The sequence below is a fragment of the Anolis sagrei genome, chromosome 4 (genome assembly GCF_037176765.1).
Source record: "Anolis sagrei isolate rAnoSag1 chromosome 4, rAnoSag1.mat, whole genome shotgun sequence".
NCBI classification, from domain to species: domain Eukaryota; kingdom Metazoa; phylum Chordata; class Lepidosauria; order Squamata; family Dactyloidae; genus Anolis; species Anolis sagrei.
This window is the reverse complement of record NC_090024.1, coordinates 27,817,241-27,836,636: the sequence shown is the minus strand read 5'-3', so window position 1 is coordinate 27,836,636 and position 19,396 is coordinate 27,817,241. Positions and strand designations below refer to the sequence as shown.

At 38.7% G+C, this 19,396-nt stretch overlaps 1 protein-coding gene across 2 annotated transcripts in view; it reads right to left on the bottom strand.

Annotated features, from left to right (window-relative positions):
• The window catches only part of ANGPT1 (angiopoietin 1), a 162,713-nt gene that overhangs the window by 34,472 nt on the left and 108,845 nt on the right, over nucleotides 1-19,396 (bottom strand). For both annotated transcript variants that reach the window (XM_060775770.2, XM_060775771.2), the window contains 2 exons: nucleotides 9,548-9,675; nucleotides 6,348-6,449 (listed from right to left, as the gene is read on the bottom strand). In XM_060775770.2, coding sequence (XP_060631753.2) covers nucleotides 6,348-6,449; nucleotides 9,548-9,675 — 230 coding nt within the window. The remainder of the gene's footprint in view (nucleotides 1-6,347; nucleotides 6,450-9,547; nucleotides 9,676-19,396) is intronic.

Below are 19,396 nucleotides of genomic sequence, written 5' to 3'. Positions count from 1 at the left end.
TATGAATAAACATAACAGTTTAAATAATACACCAGTAAGGCCTTTTTGCAAACCATCATGAGAATTTCGGGGGGGGGCTGAAGCCCCTCAAGCCCCCCCCCCCGGCTACATGCCTGCCCCCTGGGATTTCCCCCCTCTCCTTCTCCTGATGCATAGTTTTGCATGTCAGGAGAGCCCTCTGGAGGGGTCTGCATTGCTGGCAGGCTCCTCAGGTAAGTTTTTGAGGGGAAATGGGGGGCTGGGAAGGGAGAGAAAGGCACCATTCTGCTCCTTCAAGCTCCAGTAGCCCAAAGAATTGGGATTGCTATGAAGATTGACTCCCAGGAGTCAATCCCCACAAGTCTAGTGCCTGCAAAGCTTCAAACCTTAGATTAAGGTCTGGATCTTTGTAGGTGTCAAATTAGTCTAGAGAAAACTGGGATATCTCAATTTTTCCAGATTAATCTGGGTTTACCTGAGGCATTGTTTGGATGCCTCAGGTAAACCTGCTACCTATCACAGGATTTAGAGCAGTATAGAAAGGCCCTTCTACACTTCCCTAAAACCCGGGAGGAAGGGGGTTAAAATTTCTCTTGCCACCCCCAACCAAACCCTTTCCCTTGAGGGGTGGCGAGATACTATCATCTAGGACCCAATTTCTCATAAAAAACTTACCAGAAATACCTGCACAATCCTCCTGAGGAACGTGAATAACATGGGGGGGGGGGGGGGGAGAAAAATCGCTTCCCTCATCTCCTGATGTGCCATTTTCACATGTCAGGAGGAGTACTCTGCATTGCACAGTACAGGAGCTCTGTACTGTGCAATTCAAAGAAAACGAGTTATGAATGAAGAAAAGGGTAGGTGCATAAAGCTACCAAGTTATTTATGGCTGATTAATTGCAAATTTGAACTTTAGACTTTCTGGTCCATAATCTGAGCTCTTTCCTACATTCACATATATTAGAGTTGAGAGCCAGTCATTTCAATGTCTTCACTAACCTCAATTTTTTCAGAAGGAATATTATTTTTAGCAATCTCAGGGTACAACTTCAAATAATCTTGGATTAGGCCCCATCTACACTGCGATATAATACGGTTTGAAACTGCATTATATGGTCAGGGTAGGCTCATATAATGCAGTTCAATACTGTTAAACTGTATTAAATTATATGAATCTACACTGACCATTGTAAAGACGTGCCAATGTCACCAAAATGGAACCACCAAAAATGTGTAAGGACGCTGTTAATCCCACTAAATGTGAGGAAGTATTAATTTTCCTAATGCCACCATTAACTGTAAGGAAGTTCCGAAACTGCTAAATTAAACTGTCACCAATATGTTTAGAGACGCTGGTTTTAAAGTCTCTGTTTATCTTTATTTGCGTTGTGAGGTAACTTTGGTAGAGTGGAATGCACCAAACGTAAAATCAATGGAGGAGGCAGGTTTAAAATACAAAGAGAACAAGTTTATTGTTAACAAAGCGTAATTGTTGCAATATTGAGATGTTGAACTTGGCACAAGCTTGATGGTTACAATATGGCTTGGTTGAGATACATTCAGGCTTCTGATGTTACAATCTTATAAACTCCTTCTTCAGTGAAGTGCTTTATTATTTCAGTGTTCCCTGTTGTGAATATTCACACTGTTTGTCCTATACCGGATCAAACCACTGATCCCCAGTCTTTCTCTACTGGCGATCCTAAAACCCCCTCTGTTAGATTCTTTTTAACACAAGCAATCTAACAAGGTTTCACCTTCAGCTCCCTTGCTGAAGAAATATTCACAAATACTAAGAACTAACTGAATTCACACTGTTTCACAACACAGAGCCCTAACTGACTCTGCTCCTCCTCTCAGGGTCTCATCCTCCTGACTAAACTACTCTCTCAGAGTCCTATCTGACTCTGCTACTTTCCCAGAGTCCTATCTGACTCTGCTCCTCCTCTCAGGGTCTCATCCTCCTGACTAAACTACTCTCTCAGAGTCCTATCTGACTCTGCTACTTTCCCAGAGTCCTATCTGACTCTGCTCCTCTTCTCAGGGTCTCATCCTCCTGACTGACAATTAACTGTCGCTTTCAAACCTTTTTCTCCTTAAGCTCCGCCCACCTCCTCTTATGCCTTGTCACCATGGCAACCTATCTCTCACAGCTAGGCCATAGCAACCAATGTAAAACATAAATACAGTTTAAACACAGTATAATAAACACTTTATAATAAACATTTCTCTACAACCATATAATGGATTCTATGGCAGTGTAGATGGGGTTTTAGGGCCTTTCTACACTGCCATATAATCTAGTTCGAAGAAGATAATCTAGATTTTATAACCCAGTGAACAAGGCCATATGGTCACTTTTACACTGCCCCTAGATTCCAGGATTTGTTTGCAGATTATCTTCCTATCCCAGATTATCTGGCAAAGTCAGATAATCTGGGCTCAGATCCTGGAATATAGGGACCTGAGGCCCATTTACTGCCATATAATCCAGATTATCAAATCAGATAATTCAGATGATCTGCTTTGAACTGGATTATATGTATCCACACTGCCATATAATCCAGTTCAAAGCAGATCATCTGGATTTTATATGGCAATGTATTTGGGGCCTTAGTCTCCTAGTACTCTTTTCTTAAATATGTCATTAGGAAAATGTGTACAATTGCTCTATGGAGCTACTTAGTAACACAACATTTTGCTCCAGTTTTATCAACTTGCAGATGATTTTTAAGATTACCCTATACAGTATGTTGCAATAAGTCTCCTTGCCACAACAAAGGGCACTGAAATAATCCAGAGTAGCTGTATTTTTCCACTAACTCCAAACTGTAAACTAACACAAATTCAACAGCACAAGCTGTTAAATTATGTGAGCTATTTATTTTGATCAAAAACATACCTCTCAGTCTAAGCCAAATCCTTACATGCAAAAGTAGTTTCCCAGTAAAATCATTAGTAGGGCGTGTAGAATGGAAACAGTGAAGTGTGCATAACTCTCAAAATACAGGCCTTTAGGAACCTCTTTTTTAAAAACAAAGCGAAATGTCATCCCAACATTCCTTGAAAAAGAAACTCTTTCCCCTTGATTTAATAAGTCCATTGATATCATATAGTGTTAAAAAGAGCCCTTTCATGCTACATAGCTATGGCACTACAATCCCACTTTAACTGCCATGGTTCCACCCCGTGGAGTCCTGTGGTGTGCAGTTTGGCAAAGCACTACAACTTTTGCCTAGGTTTCTAAGTACACAATATTCCAGAGTATGGAACTATGCAGTTAATGTGGAAGCATAGTGCTGTAACCAGGAACGCTTTGTGATACATTTCTTCTGGGACTCTCTACTTGGTACCCTTACACACATGTTATGGATATCGAGTGTCACCTATTTTGGAGTTTTAACAGCAATTTCTATTCCAGCGGTTTGTTAGAATTACCACTTACTAAATTCAGAGCACTCTACACTATTTTGGCCAAGAGACCTAAAGAAGTATGTAGGATGGAATGCACCAGGCTATTCAGAATTACAAGGATGGCAAATGCACTGCCTCTGGGCAGAATGCATTCTCTTGATTGTTTTGGCTCTGTATTGATCCCCACTGAATTTAAATTGCCACATTTCAATAGTATGGCTATAGCAAAAGAACCACATTTTTCCTCAAAAACAGAGGACGTATGTGCCATACCTTGGTATGCCCTCAATTAATTTCTGATTTATGGTGACGCTTATTACAGAGTTTTCTGAGACCAAGTGTGCAATTTACCTAAAGTCACATAGTCGGTTTTTGTGTTTGGGTATGGATTGAAACACTTCTCTATAGTTCTAGTCCAGTGACTAAATATACCACACTGACTCCATTATGTAGCTCATACTTCATTTTAAAACACATTCTTGGAAGCTCAAAAGAGCACAATTCTACTTTAAAATGAGAAGCGTACTCTCCATGTGCCTTTTTTGCTATCATGCTGCCAAAATGTATCAAGTGTCCATGACATATTGTGAACACTGGAAGGTTGGGGCTACTAATACAGACACTATAGGAAAGTGACAAGTTCTGAATATATTTTATAGAAAACATGCATCACATTGTATAAATATAAAGTAGAATAAATGACAAAAAATGCCACAACTACTAAACTTCTCCCAATTGTTATCACAGGTAGGTCGATTTGCTTACATGCTATAGATCATCAGCATTCAGCAACAATAGTTAAATCTAGATTGAACAGTTCCTACACTCCTGGCACATTAAAAACACAGACTTGGTGGAATTTTATTAATTCATTCCATCGAAGATCCAGTGCAGAAATATGGTTTATATATTTCTGCCTATGGAACTGATGGTAGTGATCTTATCAGTTTCAGAGATTAGCCCTTGCCCAAGAAGGAAGAAGGAAGATTGGGACATAGGGACCACCAAATGCAGCACCCAAACACGAATCAAGGAACATGAAAGGCACTGCAGACTACTTCAACCAGAGAAGTCAGCCATAGCAGAGCACTTGATGAGCACTTGACCTGGACACAGCATATTATTTGAGAACACCGAAATGCTGGACCACTCTAACAACCACCATGTGAGACTACACAGAGAAGCCATTGAAATCCATAAGCATGTGGACAATTTCAACAGAAAAGAAGAAACCATGAAAATGAACAAAATCTGGCTACCAGTATTAAAAAACTCTAAAATTACAACAGCAAAACAACAGAGGGGAAACAATAAGGGGCAGCTAATCACCTCTCAAAAAATACCACATTTGAGCTTGTTTAACTTCCAACTTAAATTCTATTTGGAGCCCATGGTGTCACCCTAAAGCTGACTTCTTTACCTTGATCCTGAATTCTTTTATTCCTTCCCTGTAGTGCAAAAGTATCAAATTTGTGGCCCTCCAGATGTTTGGGCCTCCAATTGTCAGAAGCACTAGAGCTTGTCCAATGGCCAGGAATTCTGGGAGCTGAAGTCCAAAACACATGGAGGAACACAAGGATGACACCACTGCTCTAGCATGAATTTATTCCAGAAAATTCCTTGCCCCAAATCTAGTAGCTCCCATCTTTTTAAACTGACTTAAATGGTAGTACTAGTTTACTGAAAGAACACCTCTATTTGAATGCATCCCAGCCTATGGATTTTCACAGGCAAAAGGTTTCAGTGTTGAGCCTAACTTCATGCCAACAGAAAAGTGCGAGTTTTGTGGCTTTAAGAGGGTAAATAAATTATTATACCTGGAAGAATTTTAGTTTCTGAATATCTTCAGTAATTGAAATATTTAAATTATCCTTGAGCAAAGTTAGAAATAACAGGATGGTCTGAATGCAAAAGATGATCTTAATTGGCTTTTTTTTCCTTGTCAGGAGCAACTTGAGAAACTGCATGTCTTTTCTGGTGTGGGAGGCTTCTCTCATGTCCTTGCATGGGGAGCTGGAGCTGACAGAGGGAGTTAATCCACACTCTCCCCAGATTCGAACCTCGAACCTGTCAGTTTTCAGTCCTGCTGGCACAAGGGTTTAACCCACTGTGCCACCGGGGGGGCTCCTTCACTAGGTTATGATCCACTACCACAGAGTGGTGTCAGTCTTCACTCCTGTTGGCACAAGGGTTTAACCCACTTTGCCACTGGAAGCTCCTTCACTAGCTTATGATCCACCACCACTGAGAACTATGCTGACTTTTTCTTGATCCCTATTAAATGTGTGCTCACATAAAATAATTATCTAAGTCGTAATTTTTCAAAAGACTAAACCTAAAGCAACTTATGAAGTATTATTATTTATTTCAGACTGACAACAGAAATCTAAAACAGCATAAGCAATTTCTCACTTAATGAATACACATCTGTCATGAAATTGCAGCCCTAACTCATGTCTTCCCTAAGCTTGGACCCAAAGAGAAAAAGTTATCTGGATTCATATTTGATAACAAGGCAAAAAGGGCTGTAGTTTCTGACTGTATGTTTTTTTCCAGTTGTGCATAAGACAGTTTGGCTCTCACCCAGTATGTTAAAGCCTTATTTGTTTTCTTATTATTATTTCCAAGTGTGACACATGACAAAGAATGGAAAGCATCGACAAAGGGAACTGTTACATCCCAAAATCAACAGGGGAAATGAAAAGAAAGCTTCTAATTGAAGGAACTCTCTGAAGTATGATTGATAGTCAAACAAATTGAGGAAGGAGTTTTAAGACAGTTATAATAAACTTGAGACACTTGATGCCTTCTGTGTTTATTGTTTAATGGCCATGTTGACAGTAAAGGCTATTGACAGAATGTTCAGTTTTACTTCAAAATAAGAACAGTGATAATATGTTGTTCCCAGTATTGCTAGAAATAGAATTCTGGGAAGTAATTCCCCATCTTACCATTTTGTATTCTTTCCAGGTTTTTTGGAAATCTAGGCTCCCATCTTCTCGGTGCTGTATAACTGTCCAGCCTCCTCCCAGGGTATCCATATTACAAAAAACCTGTGTATAACAACATACATCACATAAGAAACTTTACATTGATGTGGCACCTTGATCCACCTAGCTCAATTTTCCACTTTCAAAAAACGATCAAACATATCATTTGAAAAGTACACCTCCCAGAGTTCCCCCATGCTGACCTGGAGAATCTGAGAGCTGTTTTCTTTTCTTGGCAGGGGACAATGGTTTTCTGATGTTTAAGTGAATGCCCAGCACATCCTGGTCCTAGTTGAAACAGCTTCCCTATATGTATTCATACTCAGATGCACACGCTCCAGAATGGCTGGGACTATTCCAGATTTCCTCTCACTGTGATCTTTAATAAAACCACATGCTTCATTGGTATATAAAGTCGAATTTTAACAAAACGTCTAAGAGTTCTTATCAATTCAGTGAAGCTTTGGCATTCTCACAGAGAGCCATAGAAGGAAGCAGACCTCATGACATTGGCTAATAATGAAACGTTGTACATGACCTTATCACATGAGGTTCACTACTCAATTCCTTTGAACTGTTTCCTTCACAATCATGACATTTCATTCTCAACTGAATCAATTCCATGCTTTTCACTCTAAGGTGCATTGTCCATACCAATGTTGTTCGATTTCTCCCATTGTATGATTTTGCTTCTCGTACACACAGCCAAGGACCCCTGATTGTGTATCAGTGGAAAGGGATTGTACAAGGCTCAAAAATGTGAACCTTATTTGAGAAAGGGAAAACAAAACCCTTAGAGAAATGCCGTTCCTTGAAGAAAAAATAGCTTGGTTCAGTGCTTCCTTTCACAATGACATTTGAGTACAACATTTATCTACAGCTGCGGTTTCATTGGTCTTTGATTTACAGCAGGCATTTTTAAGCAATGCATGTATCTTATTTAACATTCGCGTCAAGCCTCCAGAAACCCAGTGATATTGTTTTCTTTAAAACATTACATTCAGTAAGTGCGGGTAGAGGTAAGATAATAGGTATGCACATGTACATGAACTTTATGTTTTAAAAATCCTTTTCCAAACAAGTTTTGAAGTTTTTCTTGTTTTGAGTGATGTGGCAAATTAAAAGAGGGGAAATGAGACAATGATAGGAGGATTTGAAGTACTAAATTATTCACTGTGTGGTCTGGCACTCTCCATAGCAATGGAAGGGAACACCTGCCACATTAACAGGAGCAGCAAGCTGATTATAAATGTTAGCTTTTCACCATCGGAGCCAACAAATGTCCTCAACTGGCTCCTGTCCCAGACAAGGTCAAAGCATTCAGCCATTAAACACCTTTTAACATATTTTGAGGTTGAAATCTGAACACACACTCACACACTATGAGAAAATTACTCTCCTTTTCTATCTTCTTGATAGTAGATTAAATAGAAATAGAGCCATCACAATTCAGTGGTTGCTAATAAAACGATACTCCCTAAACTGATAAAAGATGTGAGAATTATTGTAACCCTTTGGAGCCAGATAACATATTTTGTTGTTGTTGTTGTTGTTTAATATTAAAACATGATGTCCTTTTCTGTGTTTTTATAAGCTGTCAGTATTGTTCACATGTTAACTAACAACACAGGAAGGCTGGGACCAGGCCACTGTATACTTGCACTGATTGTGTTGGCAGGCATTGAAATAGAAATCTAAGGTCAGAAGAATTCATTTATGGGGCAAATGAGACTGTCCGTCATCATAGTTCCAGATTCCCTTTTCTCCACTCCTCCTGATAACTAGAACAGCCAATGAAATATAACAGAGGTGTAGCAACTCATCAAGATAACAAACTATACCACCCATTTTTTTTGTAGTAGACATTAATACAATATGGAAAAATGGAGGAGGAGGAGGGAGAGAAAGAGGAGACATGAAATTAACCATCTTATTCTACTGAGCTGTGTTCCTATGAACATTAGATGGGATAGCATCTTAACCTTGGACTCAGACAGAAAAATGTCTTGAGTCAGACTCTACATATGCTAGCCAGGAAGTAGGAAAGAAGCCAGATGAGCAGACTTGGAAGAGGATGGATAGCAGGAACTATGGTTTTCTCATCTCCCACAGCAAAAAGATTTCAAACGTCGACAGGTAAAATGTAGCTTATGGGACACATATAAACCCAGGAACTAGGCTTGGGCCCGGATCAGTCATTTCTCCCTTCCCAGCAATGAAGTGTACTATCCATTTCTTTTAGAAAAGTTCCCTAGGCTCCTTGTCCAGAGGGGGCCCTGCAGGGAACTTGCTTTCCCAGCAGCACTTGCATGGGGTGGGCATTAAAAAGTTTCTGAGTTCCTTTCAAAACACAATGGGAGTTCAAGGTTTTTTAATATATATATATATATATATATCTGTCTCCCAGCCAATAAAAGTCCTGGTTGTGTCCATTTTCTGATTGACTGAGAATGGGCACATCTGGCAACTACAATTCCCAGAACTCTCTCTTGCGGGTTTTTTTTAAAAGAAAAAATGTTATGGTAAAATCTTAAAATAATTCTAAAAAATCAGTAGATTGGTGAATTGTTCTGAAACTTGGCAGGTCTGTTTCAGAACAGGGGGTCTAAAACTTGAGGTAGGGTTTATGCAGATAGTCCTTAAAGTGGCTGAGGATTGAGCCTTTAAAGTTTCCTATTGTAGCCAATGGGCCGAATCTTTGCCAAAAGAAAATTGCAAAACTCCTCCCAATTTGAGCAACTTTCTGTTAAACATAATAAGGGGTTAGCTGAAAATGGACCCCAAAATGGCAACCCCAATGGTTCACAACAGTTCACACAGCTCCTGTGCTCCTCTTCAATTTTATTTTATTTTATTATTGCTGGAAAAGAAACCTGACACCTATAGGGGCTTTGTGGGGAGGGGTCAGTTTGGTCCAGAATTCTACATCCTGTTTATATAAATTCTGAATTTAAACAGGCCGGAGAGACCTCATTTTAAAAAAATGCCCCCTCAGATCAGCAAACAAAAGATTCACACACACACACACACACATTTTTAGGCATAATTGGAAAATGTGGCCCTTGGATCAGGGGGAAATTCCAACTTCAATTTAAAGACGTAATATCCAGGTGCAAGGTGGACAAAGATAAAAGCTTTGCATGATATTGATTTATCTTTACCTTCTTAGGTTCTGATATATTATTCACATAAATAGTGTAGACACCGCTTTTATTAAAACCAGCTTGGTATGCATCAGCACAGTCTCTGAATGGCTTGTCATCTTCTCTTTTGGGGTTCTTTAGCATAACTGCAAAAAAAGGGAAAATGAATATGATATTGACATCTGCAATAACAACTGAGTTAAATGTTCAACCAATAGAGGCATTTATGCCAGCGACTTGATTTGCCAGTTTTGGTTTCGTTTGGTTTTATGTTACTGGTTCTACTCTGCTGCCTTGAACAGCAACCTAATGCAGAAATCAATAGCATAGTCTTGGGGACAATGTCACCTGTTACATTGGCTTCTCTGCTATGTGCATAGACAATCTTCATTTAGATCAGGGTTTCTCATCCAGCATTATCTGGAACTGTAGGGTTCACAAGAGGTTTCTACGGTTTCTGCAAAAGATCATGGCTGGAAAAAATGAAACTATTCCTGAGCTATAGATGTAATAATTATTAGCAAGTGTTCCCTGAGACCTGAAAATTATTTTGAGAGGTCTTCCAGAGTTATATTGGAGGGTATATGTGTACTCATTCTGAATGTAGGTGGGCAGGCAAGCAGTAAACAGACAGATGAACTAACCAAGGTACATTTTCTTGGGTGTATCTTCTCCAAGGCAAGTTCACCCCTTTTAGCATTTCATAGCTCTAAGTAGGCATTTGGGGACCATGCCCACTTTTGCTCATAGGTCTTAACATTTCGTTTATATGGTCAATAACCCAGCAAGCGTGATTTTAAATCAGGGATTAATCAGATGGGGAAAATGCCAATAACAACTCAAACTCTTTATTAGCGCATTTTCATTTTTAAAAATATTTCTCTGGAAATTTGGAGTATGCAAGTCCCTGTGGGATTCTGGAAACCTCCCCAAAATCTTGAGAAATCATGGACTCTACTTTCCCCAGTCTGCTCCCAAAAGATAAGTTCTATATCAGCATTTTTTATCTAAAGATGGAAGGAATATATTTTAAAAGAACAGAAAAATGCCCCCCAAATGGAGTGAGTTCTCAAGTTCCATAAACTTTGATAAGGAGATAAAAACTTTCAGTGTTTGGATTTATTCTACACTGAAAATATATACTCATGTAGAAAAAGGAATATGCAGAAAATACTATTTTCTATATATTTTCTGTGAAAAAAAATAATTTCTTTATATGGTCAATACTGGGCTACAAATGATTTTCAGAAACATTTTCACTTGCATCCTCACAGTGAGAACAAAAAAGTTAAACAAATTTGTTCTTTCCCACAAATATGAAATTTACTAAGATTTATATTCCTTATCTAGCATTAATTGTACCCTGTGGTTATGGTTTTCTATCCAACACTAATACCCCTTTGGTATTTGGTAGATATGTAACCACCAATTTTGGTAGTTGTCTTTCTGACAGATGATATGTTTTCTATTGGTCTTGAGAGAGTTTTTGCTTTTGTGATAATTATTTTGCTCAAATTGATTTATATGACAGGCAGTAAAACATACATACATTGTATTATTTAAACCTTACTATATTAATATAATTTCCTTTATATTAATTTAAAATGTATATGGAACCTGCTGGAATAGATCCAACAGATAAATGAGCTGTCAGGATTTAAAACACATTTGAAGACCTACCTCTTCCAGCAGGCCTACCCAGCCAGTTTTAATCATGAATTTTAAACTCGTGTCTTGTGTCCACTATATTTTAATCATTGTTCTGTGTATTTTAATATATGTATTTTATATAATGATTATGTGTTTTTAGCTATGTTGAAACCCACCTCGAGCCATGAGGAGATGCAGGTATGAATAATAATAATAATAATAATAATAATAATAATAATAATAATAGAAAGGTAAAAAGCTAATTATGATGATAGTGGTGGTGGTGGGATTACAAGCCTGAAAAAGTTACAGAAAATGAACACATCAAATTACTTTTAAAAATCAAAGTATGGATCGTCGATGTTGCAATACCAGGCAACAGCAGGATTGAAGAGAAACAACTGGAAAAGCTGGCACAATATGAGGTTTTAAAGATCAAACTGCAAAGACTCTAGCACAAGCCAGTAAAGGTGGTCCCAGTGGTGATCGGCACACTGGGTGCAGTGCCTAAAGACCTTAGCCTGCACTTAAACACAATCAGTGCTCATCTGCCAGCTGCAAAAGGCCACCTTACTGGGTGTCTGCACACATTATTTGCCAATACATCGCACAGTCCTAGATGCTTGGGAAGTGTCTGACGTGTGATCCAATACAACAGCCAGCAGAGTGATCTTGTTTTCTGTGGACTCATCTTGTTGTGTTTCAAATAATAATAATAATTTTATTCTTATATCCCACCACCATCTCCCCGAAGGGACTCGGGGCAGCTTACATATAGACCAAGCCCAACAAAAACAGAAATAAAATATAGCACAATTAAAATAAGTTATATTTCAATAATTAAAACAATAAAACCAAACAATAGACTTAATAAAACTTAAGAAAATCAATAACTATTAACCAGAAGCTGAGAACAGTGGGTGTGTTCAGATCTAGGAAAGCGGGGCAAGGGCTAGTGCAATACAGCTGTAAGGGCAGGGCGGGTAATAAAGTGTTACAAAGCCAGACAATGAGTTAGGGCTGGGGGGGGGGGGAGGTAGTTAATAGATGAATTGATTAGTCAAAGGCACATTGAGACATCCAAGTTTTCAGGTCTTTATTTATTTATTTATTTATTTCACAGTTTTCTATACCGAGCTTCTCAACCTCATTGAGGGACTCAGACCGGTTGGGCAGGGTATAGTTGGGCAGGGTGGGTGCTAATCTAATATCCCTAGGTAGAGAGTACCGGAGCTGAGAGCCACCACTGAGAAGGCCCTCTTCCTCTTCCACACCAACTGTGCTTGTGACAGAGGTGGGGGCAAGAGAAGGTCCTCCCCAGAAGATCTTAAAGCCCGCACAGCTTCATAGGGGAAGATACGATCGCACCTTGAATTCGGACCGGAAACTTATCGGCAGCCAGTGAAGCTGTTTTAAAAGGGGGGTTGTCCTATTATGCAACTACCTATCTAAATGCATATCTAGTTGCATAACCCTGACTCCCATACATTTATGCTAAATATGAATAGATGTAAACACTAAATCTCTATTAGGAAATAATTGCAAAGTAACAATTCTTATAAATAAAGCTGACAGTTCTATACATACAGACTCCGTGTATTCTGTATATACATAAAAGAATGAAGTGAACAGATGTAGGTTTTCTTCTTTGATGGAGGATGTTTTAATATAAATTTCAAGAGCTTAGGACATTCACACACCCCTTGTGGAAACCTTATCTACAGTTATGCTATAATATAAACTACCTAAAAATGGCAGGAGATGTAAGTCATCATCTGTGGGCACTACATAAAAATAAGACGCCAGTAACAAAAAGTTTTATAGACTCATATTTAATATATTGCTACTCTTAAAGGAAAAGAAGCAGCAGAGCTTTTGGCCATTGCCAGGTTGGCATGGACGGTTCAATTTATATAACAAAGGAAGAGTCCATTGGCTCCCTTTCCTCATTAAATGTTTCTTTGAGTGCCTAGAAAATTCCAAAGACAGAGTAAATATATTGTCTATGAATTCTGCCTAGAAAGTGGTTTGCAGCCTTGCATAGCATGGGCATAAACTAAATTTCTAATGAATTGTCTTTGCTTCTGACAATAGGCAAATGAATTACAATAGCAAATTGGTTCCTATGGCCTTTTTCAAGTCTATGATTCCGTGTTTATTGACTTCTATTGTATTCCAAATCCCTCCTGGCTAGACTTTACCTAAATCAAACCACCATCATATTAAACTCAGTGTAATATCTCAGGAAAAATACAGCTCAATATACCATCAATCATCACCCTCCACGATCACTAAAATGACTTAAAATGAAGAAAACATCAAAAACTTGCACAATGTATTTTGTGCCTTTTGATGGACTCTTAAAAAGGCACTATTGCAGTGTGGGTGTGGGTGTTTGTGTGCTCGCACATGCTTGTGTTTTGCTCTCTTCCAGTGACTGGCCAATGTGGATATGCATCACTTTTATTTCAGATCTATGGACTGAGTCCAATTGCTGTTCCGAATTAGAGTAGAATGTTCAAATCAATCAGATTTACAGGCGTGTTGACATACACTCATTAATTGATTCAATTATTCTACTTAGTTGGGAGTAACAATTAGAATTAGTCCTTGGTGTGTGTCTCAAAGAAAAGCTGAATCAAATAGAATATGAAATAATAAAATATGGAAAGAACTAGTAATTAAACTCCATCCTCTGCTTTATTCACTGAAAACTGTTTTGATTTTGATTTGATTTTTTAGAAAAAAAGCTACTCATTTCCCTCTGGGAAGAGAACTATATGAAATCAGAGCCAAAGACAAACAAACCTGCCACTATTCTTAACAGTGAAGAAAACAAAGCTGCCAGAACCCTCTTCCCCCAATTCTAATTTCAAGTTCACATCCTTTCCTGGATATGAAGAAATATGCAATTTTGAGAAATTCTTCAAACAGACTGATTTTGAATATTCACCTCTTAATGAACTGAAAAATGAAATGATTTTTTTCCCTATTTGTGTCAACCATTCTATAGGTAAATGCAAAACCTGTCTGGGAAATAAGTGTTACACATGGGAAGAGACAGTCAGACATTCTAATCCAACATTGAATGCAGGGTTGAATACAGGCAGTTTCAAACCAAAGCATCTAAGAGATAAGTATGCAAAGCCTTGGATGTGGAAACTGGAAAGACTTAGGATGTCTGTCTGCCTCTCAGTTCTGGTTTCTCTCACACTTATTAAAATCAGTCAACAATAATCTCATGTTCTTTCCATCCAAAAATGAATTAATTTAGGTCCCCCCCCCCCAAAAAAAATTTGAATAGAAAATAAATAGAAATTATATCCTCACCCTGACCAATTTCTTCTAGTCCTGACTAAACAATAGACTGTCAACAATCAGTCTTCCAACACAGCAGGCTTCTATGGGGAGCGGTCCTATAAAATTTCACTTGTTTTTTCTTTTTTGATAAGTACTTTAAAAATTAAATAGTTGCTTTTCAAAAAGGGTTTGAGATTTTGTTTTTTAAACAGAGTTGGAAAGACTGAAATATTTATCCTTACGACTGTGTGTCCTCAATTTGGTTGTTGCATAGAGGTCCCATTTACACTGTAATATTGTGCAGTTTAAAACTGCATTACATTAGTTAACATTGTAGATGAGGTCAGAAATACATTACTCACTGGAAATGACAATAATGCTTAGCAAAAGGCAGTAAGAAAAGAGAAAGACCGCATTACAGATAGATAGATTCAATCAAGGAAGCCATGGGCTGGAGTCTGCAAGGCTAATAATGAAAGGGTGACTCTGAGGCCTCGCTCATAAGATCGCCATATGTTGAAGTCGACTTGATGACAGTTAAGAACAATGTTTAACTTTTTTACCTTGTTAAAGTTATGCTTTAAATTTGGAAATGGTTCAAATTGTTTACATTGTACACTGCCCTGAGATCAAGGAAGCCATGGCCCTCAGTGTGCAAGACTCAAGCGGAGCTGTTGATGACAGGGTGACTTAGAGTTCTATCATTCATAGGGTCACTATAAGTTGAAATCAACATGATGACAGCTAACAACAACAAATATTTTCTAGCAGCTCATTTCCATCAACAGGTATCACCATATTCCATCATGCTGAATGAAATTAAGTTGCAAGCTTGAAAAAGCTATTTCTGCTCATTCTTGTGAGGGTTTTTAAATTACTTCTTGATAGGAAGGAATTAAACAAGTAGATTGTTTCCAATTAAATTAAATTCTGTGCTGGATAAAACAGTGCAATGCCTGCTTCTTATGGTATTGTTAAAGAATAAGTCTTGGAAGTTTGACTGTGGAAAGAAAGGCCATACTAGGAAAATGAAGAATGTTGAAGTTTTACAAGGGATTCAGTAGATAATAGTGTTCCTTTTGCATCTGTATCAAATGAAGAAGTTAGCATTCACTCTGAAACAAAAGACTTTTTACAAGTATTACTCTCCAACCCCTGCCAGTATCGGGAACTAATCTGAGCCGCAAGCGATTGGTGTTCTCTAAAGAAACTGTTGCTGCTGCTCTCCTTTTCTAAATAAAGGAAGTGTTTGCCTTGCTGGCATGACTTCAAACTGGAATTACTGCAGGATGGAACCAGATTTCCTTTTATCCTAATCAAAAGACCTTTTATGCCAAGAAATTTCTCTTCTGTACACTGCTCTGCTGCACCTGGATAGTGATTGTTTCCTGTATGAGTTTCCAGCTAAGCCATCATAACCCCCCCCCCCCCCCCGGCAACAGATCTGCTAAAGGAAGAGATGGATTGTCAATGGGTCTTGGGATCTTTGGGCTGATATATGTATGAAACCCATAGGTGTACGAGGTGTGCAAAGTGCCTCCTACAAATTTTGAGGATAGAATGCAACTTGGGTTATTCTTTTAAAATTTAATGGAAACTAATTTTTTAACTTGGGCCCAGATTAAAACCTAGACTAAATAAAAACCCTCAAGTATGGAATCAACTAGCCACCTCTGTCTGGAAGTCAATCTTCTTGACATTAAAAGCACTTACAATAAAATATGGAGGACCAGAATTTAGTGATAGAAAACATATGTGGCACACAGAAGGTTCCAAATTCAAAGTTCACTATATCCATGTAGAGACATTCAGAAAGATGAAGAGTTTGTCATTCTTTATAGATTAGGCATCAGTTTCCAGAAACCTTAGCTTGCATGGCAATGGGCATTAACTTCTGTAATCTGAAGTTCAAAAATATCAAGAGGATCAAAGCTGAGAAACATTGGAGCCTAAACAAGGAGCTAAATGAGCATGGTTCACCTTAATAAGGAAGTGTCATATATTCCTGGTTTAGGGATGACTTCAGCATTCTCTACCATACAATAAAGCAAGAACTCAATGGCCATATTTCCTTCAATTTACTTTGTATTTCAGTGTTACTGTTCCCAGGTGTAGCTATTGCTGATGGAATGCTTGATGGTGGATGTATACTATTTTCATGATATTTTTTTCTATATAGCTGCACATAAGAAACCTAAGCAATTTTTGATCCACAGCTCAATACTTTGCAGTTTCAGGTTCTCAATAGGATAAAATGTTGGTATTATTCCCTGTAGTAACCTACGGATGTGAGAGCTGGACCTTAGGGAAGGCTGAGCGAAGGAAGATCGATGCTTTTGAGCTGTGGTGTTGGAGGAAAGTGCTGAGAGTGCCTTGGACTGCGAGAAGATCCAACCAGTCCATCCTCCAGGAAATAAAGCCCGACTGCTCACTGGAAGGAAAGATACTAGAGACAAAGTTGAAGTACTTTGGCCACATCATGAGGAGACAGGAAAGCCTAGAGAAGACAATTATGCTGGGGAAAGTGGAAGGCAAAAGGAAGAGGGGCCGACCAAGGGCAAGATGGATGGATGGCATCCTTGAAGTGACTGGACTGACCTTGAGGGAGCTGGGGGTGGTAACGGCCGACAGGGAGCTCTGGCGTGGACTGGTCCATGAGGTCACGAAGAGTCGGAGACGACTGAACGAATGAACAACAACAACAATCTATAGCAAAATGTCTATATGGGCAGTTAGGATTATTTGTTGTCTTGGACTAGAGTCAGATGAAAAATATTTGAAGTAGAGATAATATTAGGTTCTTGTGGGTTTTTTCGGGCTATGGAGCCATGTTCTAGAACATGGCTCCATAGCCCGAAAAAACCCACAAGAACCTAGTGATTCCAGCCATGAAAGCCTTCGACAATACAGAGATAATATTCTTAGATATAAATGTATGTGTATTTGAACAAAACAAAGTGATAAAAGACAGGATAAAATAGAGGTAGGAATCATACAGCCCTGCAGATATCAGACAGTATTCAACAACTTCCAGTATTCCTCAGCATTTGCTGTCTTGGCTAGCAATGTTTGGTCTGTAATCTAATAACACCTGGAGGCCCATTCACACATCTGCCATAGAATCTCATGGATCCACACATGGATCCACACAGAGAACAGTGTTATAGCACAATGTAAGATGCCCAGGATACAACTGAAGAATCAGGAGTTAGATATTAATGTGTTCAGAACAAAGAATATTGGCAATTTTGTTGGGAAAAGGTTGCAGGCCAGTAGAAAACATTTTGGAGCTGAAACAAACTATAGCAGCTGCAAAGGGCCAATGGAAACCACTGGGCAAAACATAGATCAGAGCAAAGTGCAGCTCTGGGCCATATAAAAGTTTGCACAACATTGTTTGTTGTCGCTGTGGGGTTAACAGTGCAGCATGTATATATATTGTTGTTGAATTGTGGTAGGCTGTTACTCAAGCTACTTATAAGAAAATACGACTGGACTAAAAGTTTGCACCATACTGTTTGTTGTCGCTGTGAGGTTAACAGTGCAGAATGTTTACATACTGTTGTTGAATTATATCATTGTTTATGTTATACAAGTGGTATTTTTGTTATATCCATATTAAATGCCGCCAGGGCCATTTTTGTGATCCACATACTTCCAAATGCTCTCTGGTGATGTGGGGCACATTTTTGATGGGTTTGGGAGCACCTGTGTTGTTTTTTTAAAACCAGAAACAAATAAGAAGTGATTGGAGAAAGAAGTACTCAGAGTTACATCTTGATTTCAGTTTCATTGAGTTTTCTTAGGACCTCATTACATCAATAAGACCCCACGGGGTGATTTGCCAGCCTCTGTGGCGAATCAGCAGGGCAGTAGGGCGATCCCCATCCTGCCGATGGCGATTCTTCCCCATCACACGTGGGGAAGTGTCGCTGTTCAGTTCACTTCCTCCCGCATTGGCCCTATGGTTTCCAATGGAACATGAGAAGCCTCCCATGTTCTGGGGGCAGTGTCATAGGATGCTTGCACCCCAGTTCATTGGTGGAGCCCCACCAGAAATTATCCCATGTCATGTGAAGGGTGGCGTGGGGCTCCATTGATCAGCTGTGTTGCAAGGATCCTAGAACACTTGCAGCCATCATGTGATGAAGTCCTAAATCCTGACATCATTTTGTTTCCACCATTGTTTTTTGTCAGGTTGTGAGACTTTATATATTCATTCTGCTTTGAAACCCACACATTTTGACACATCTTTCCTAACTTGAAATTATATTTGCAAGATTTACCTGATTTGTATATTGTTTTACCATCTCCTGTTGTGTTTCTGAAATATGCATGTTGTAGTCATTCACATTTTAATATATTCATGTTATTCTGTGAGCATGTTCCTTCTCAGGAATGTCCTATACGCTATAATGTATGATATAAAACTAGAGTACACACTGCAAGTTAAATCAAGCATTTACTTGTAACAAGTATTGGGGGGGGGGGGGGCTGTGAAAATGGTAGTTTTGCTGATGCTATCAAGACAAATGCAGTTTCCCTCCCTACTTCAGAGAGTTTGTGAGAGTCTATTTTAAATCTGCCCTGAGTCATTGCACTGAACCATGAGCTTTTTTTTTTTTTGGGGGGGGGGGAGGAATCAGTTAAAGGGCTATGAATGACAAATGCTAATTTAGTCACTTTGAACTCATGATAATAATATATTATACATCAGAGGGTGCTAAGAAAAGCCTGTGTCAGGCAAAATTAGTTTTGATTTATTCACTAATCTAAAATCTGGTGCTAAGAAATTCAAAACATATTTACTGGGTGTTGTTCAGATGAAAAATTAACCAAGTCTATTACTAATTGGAGAAGGTTTATCTTGATAATATCATATTTCAACATTTCCTGACACATCTAATCATATGTTGA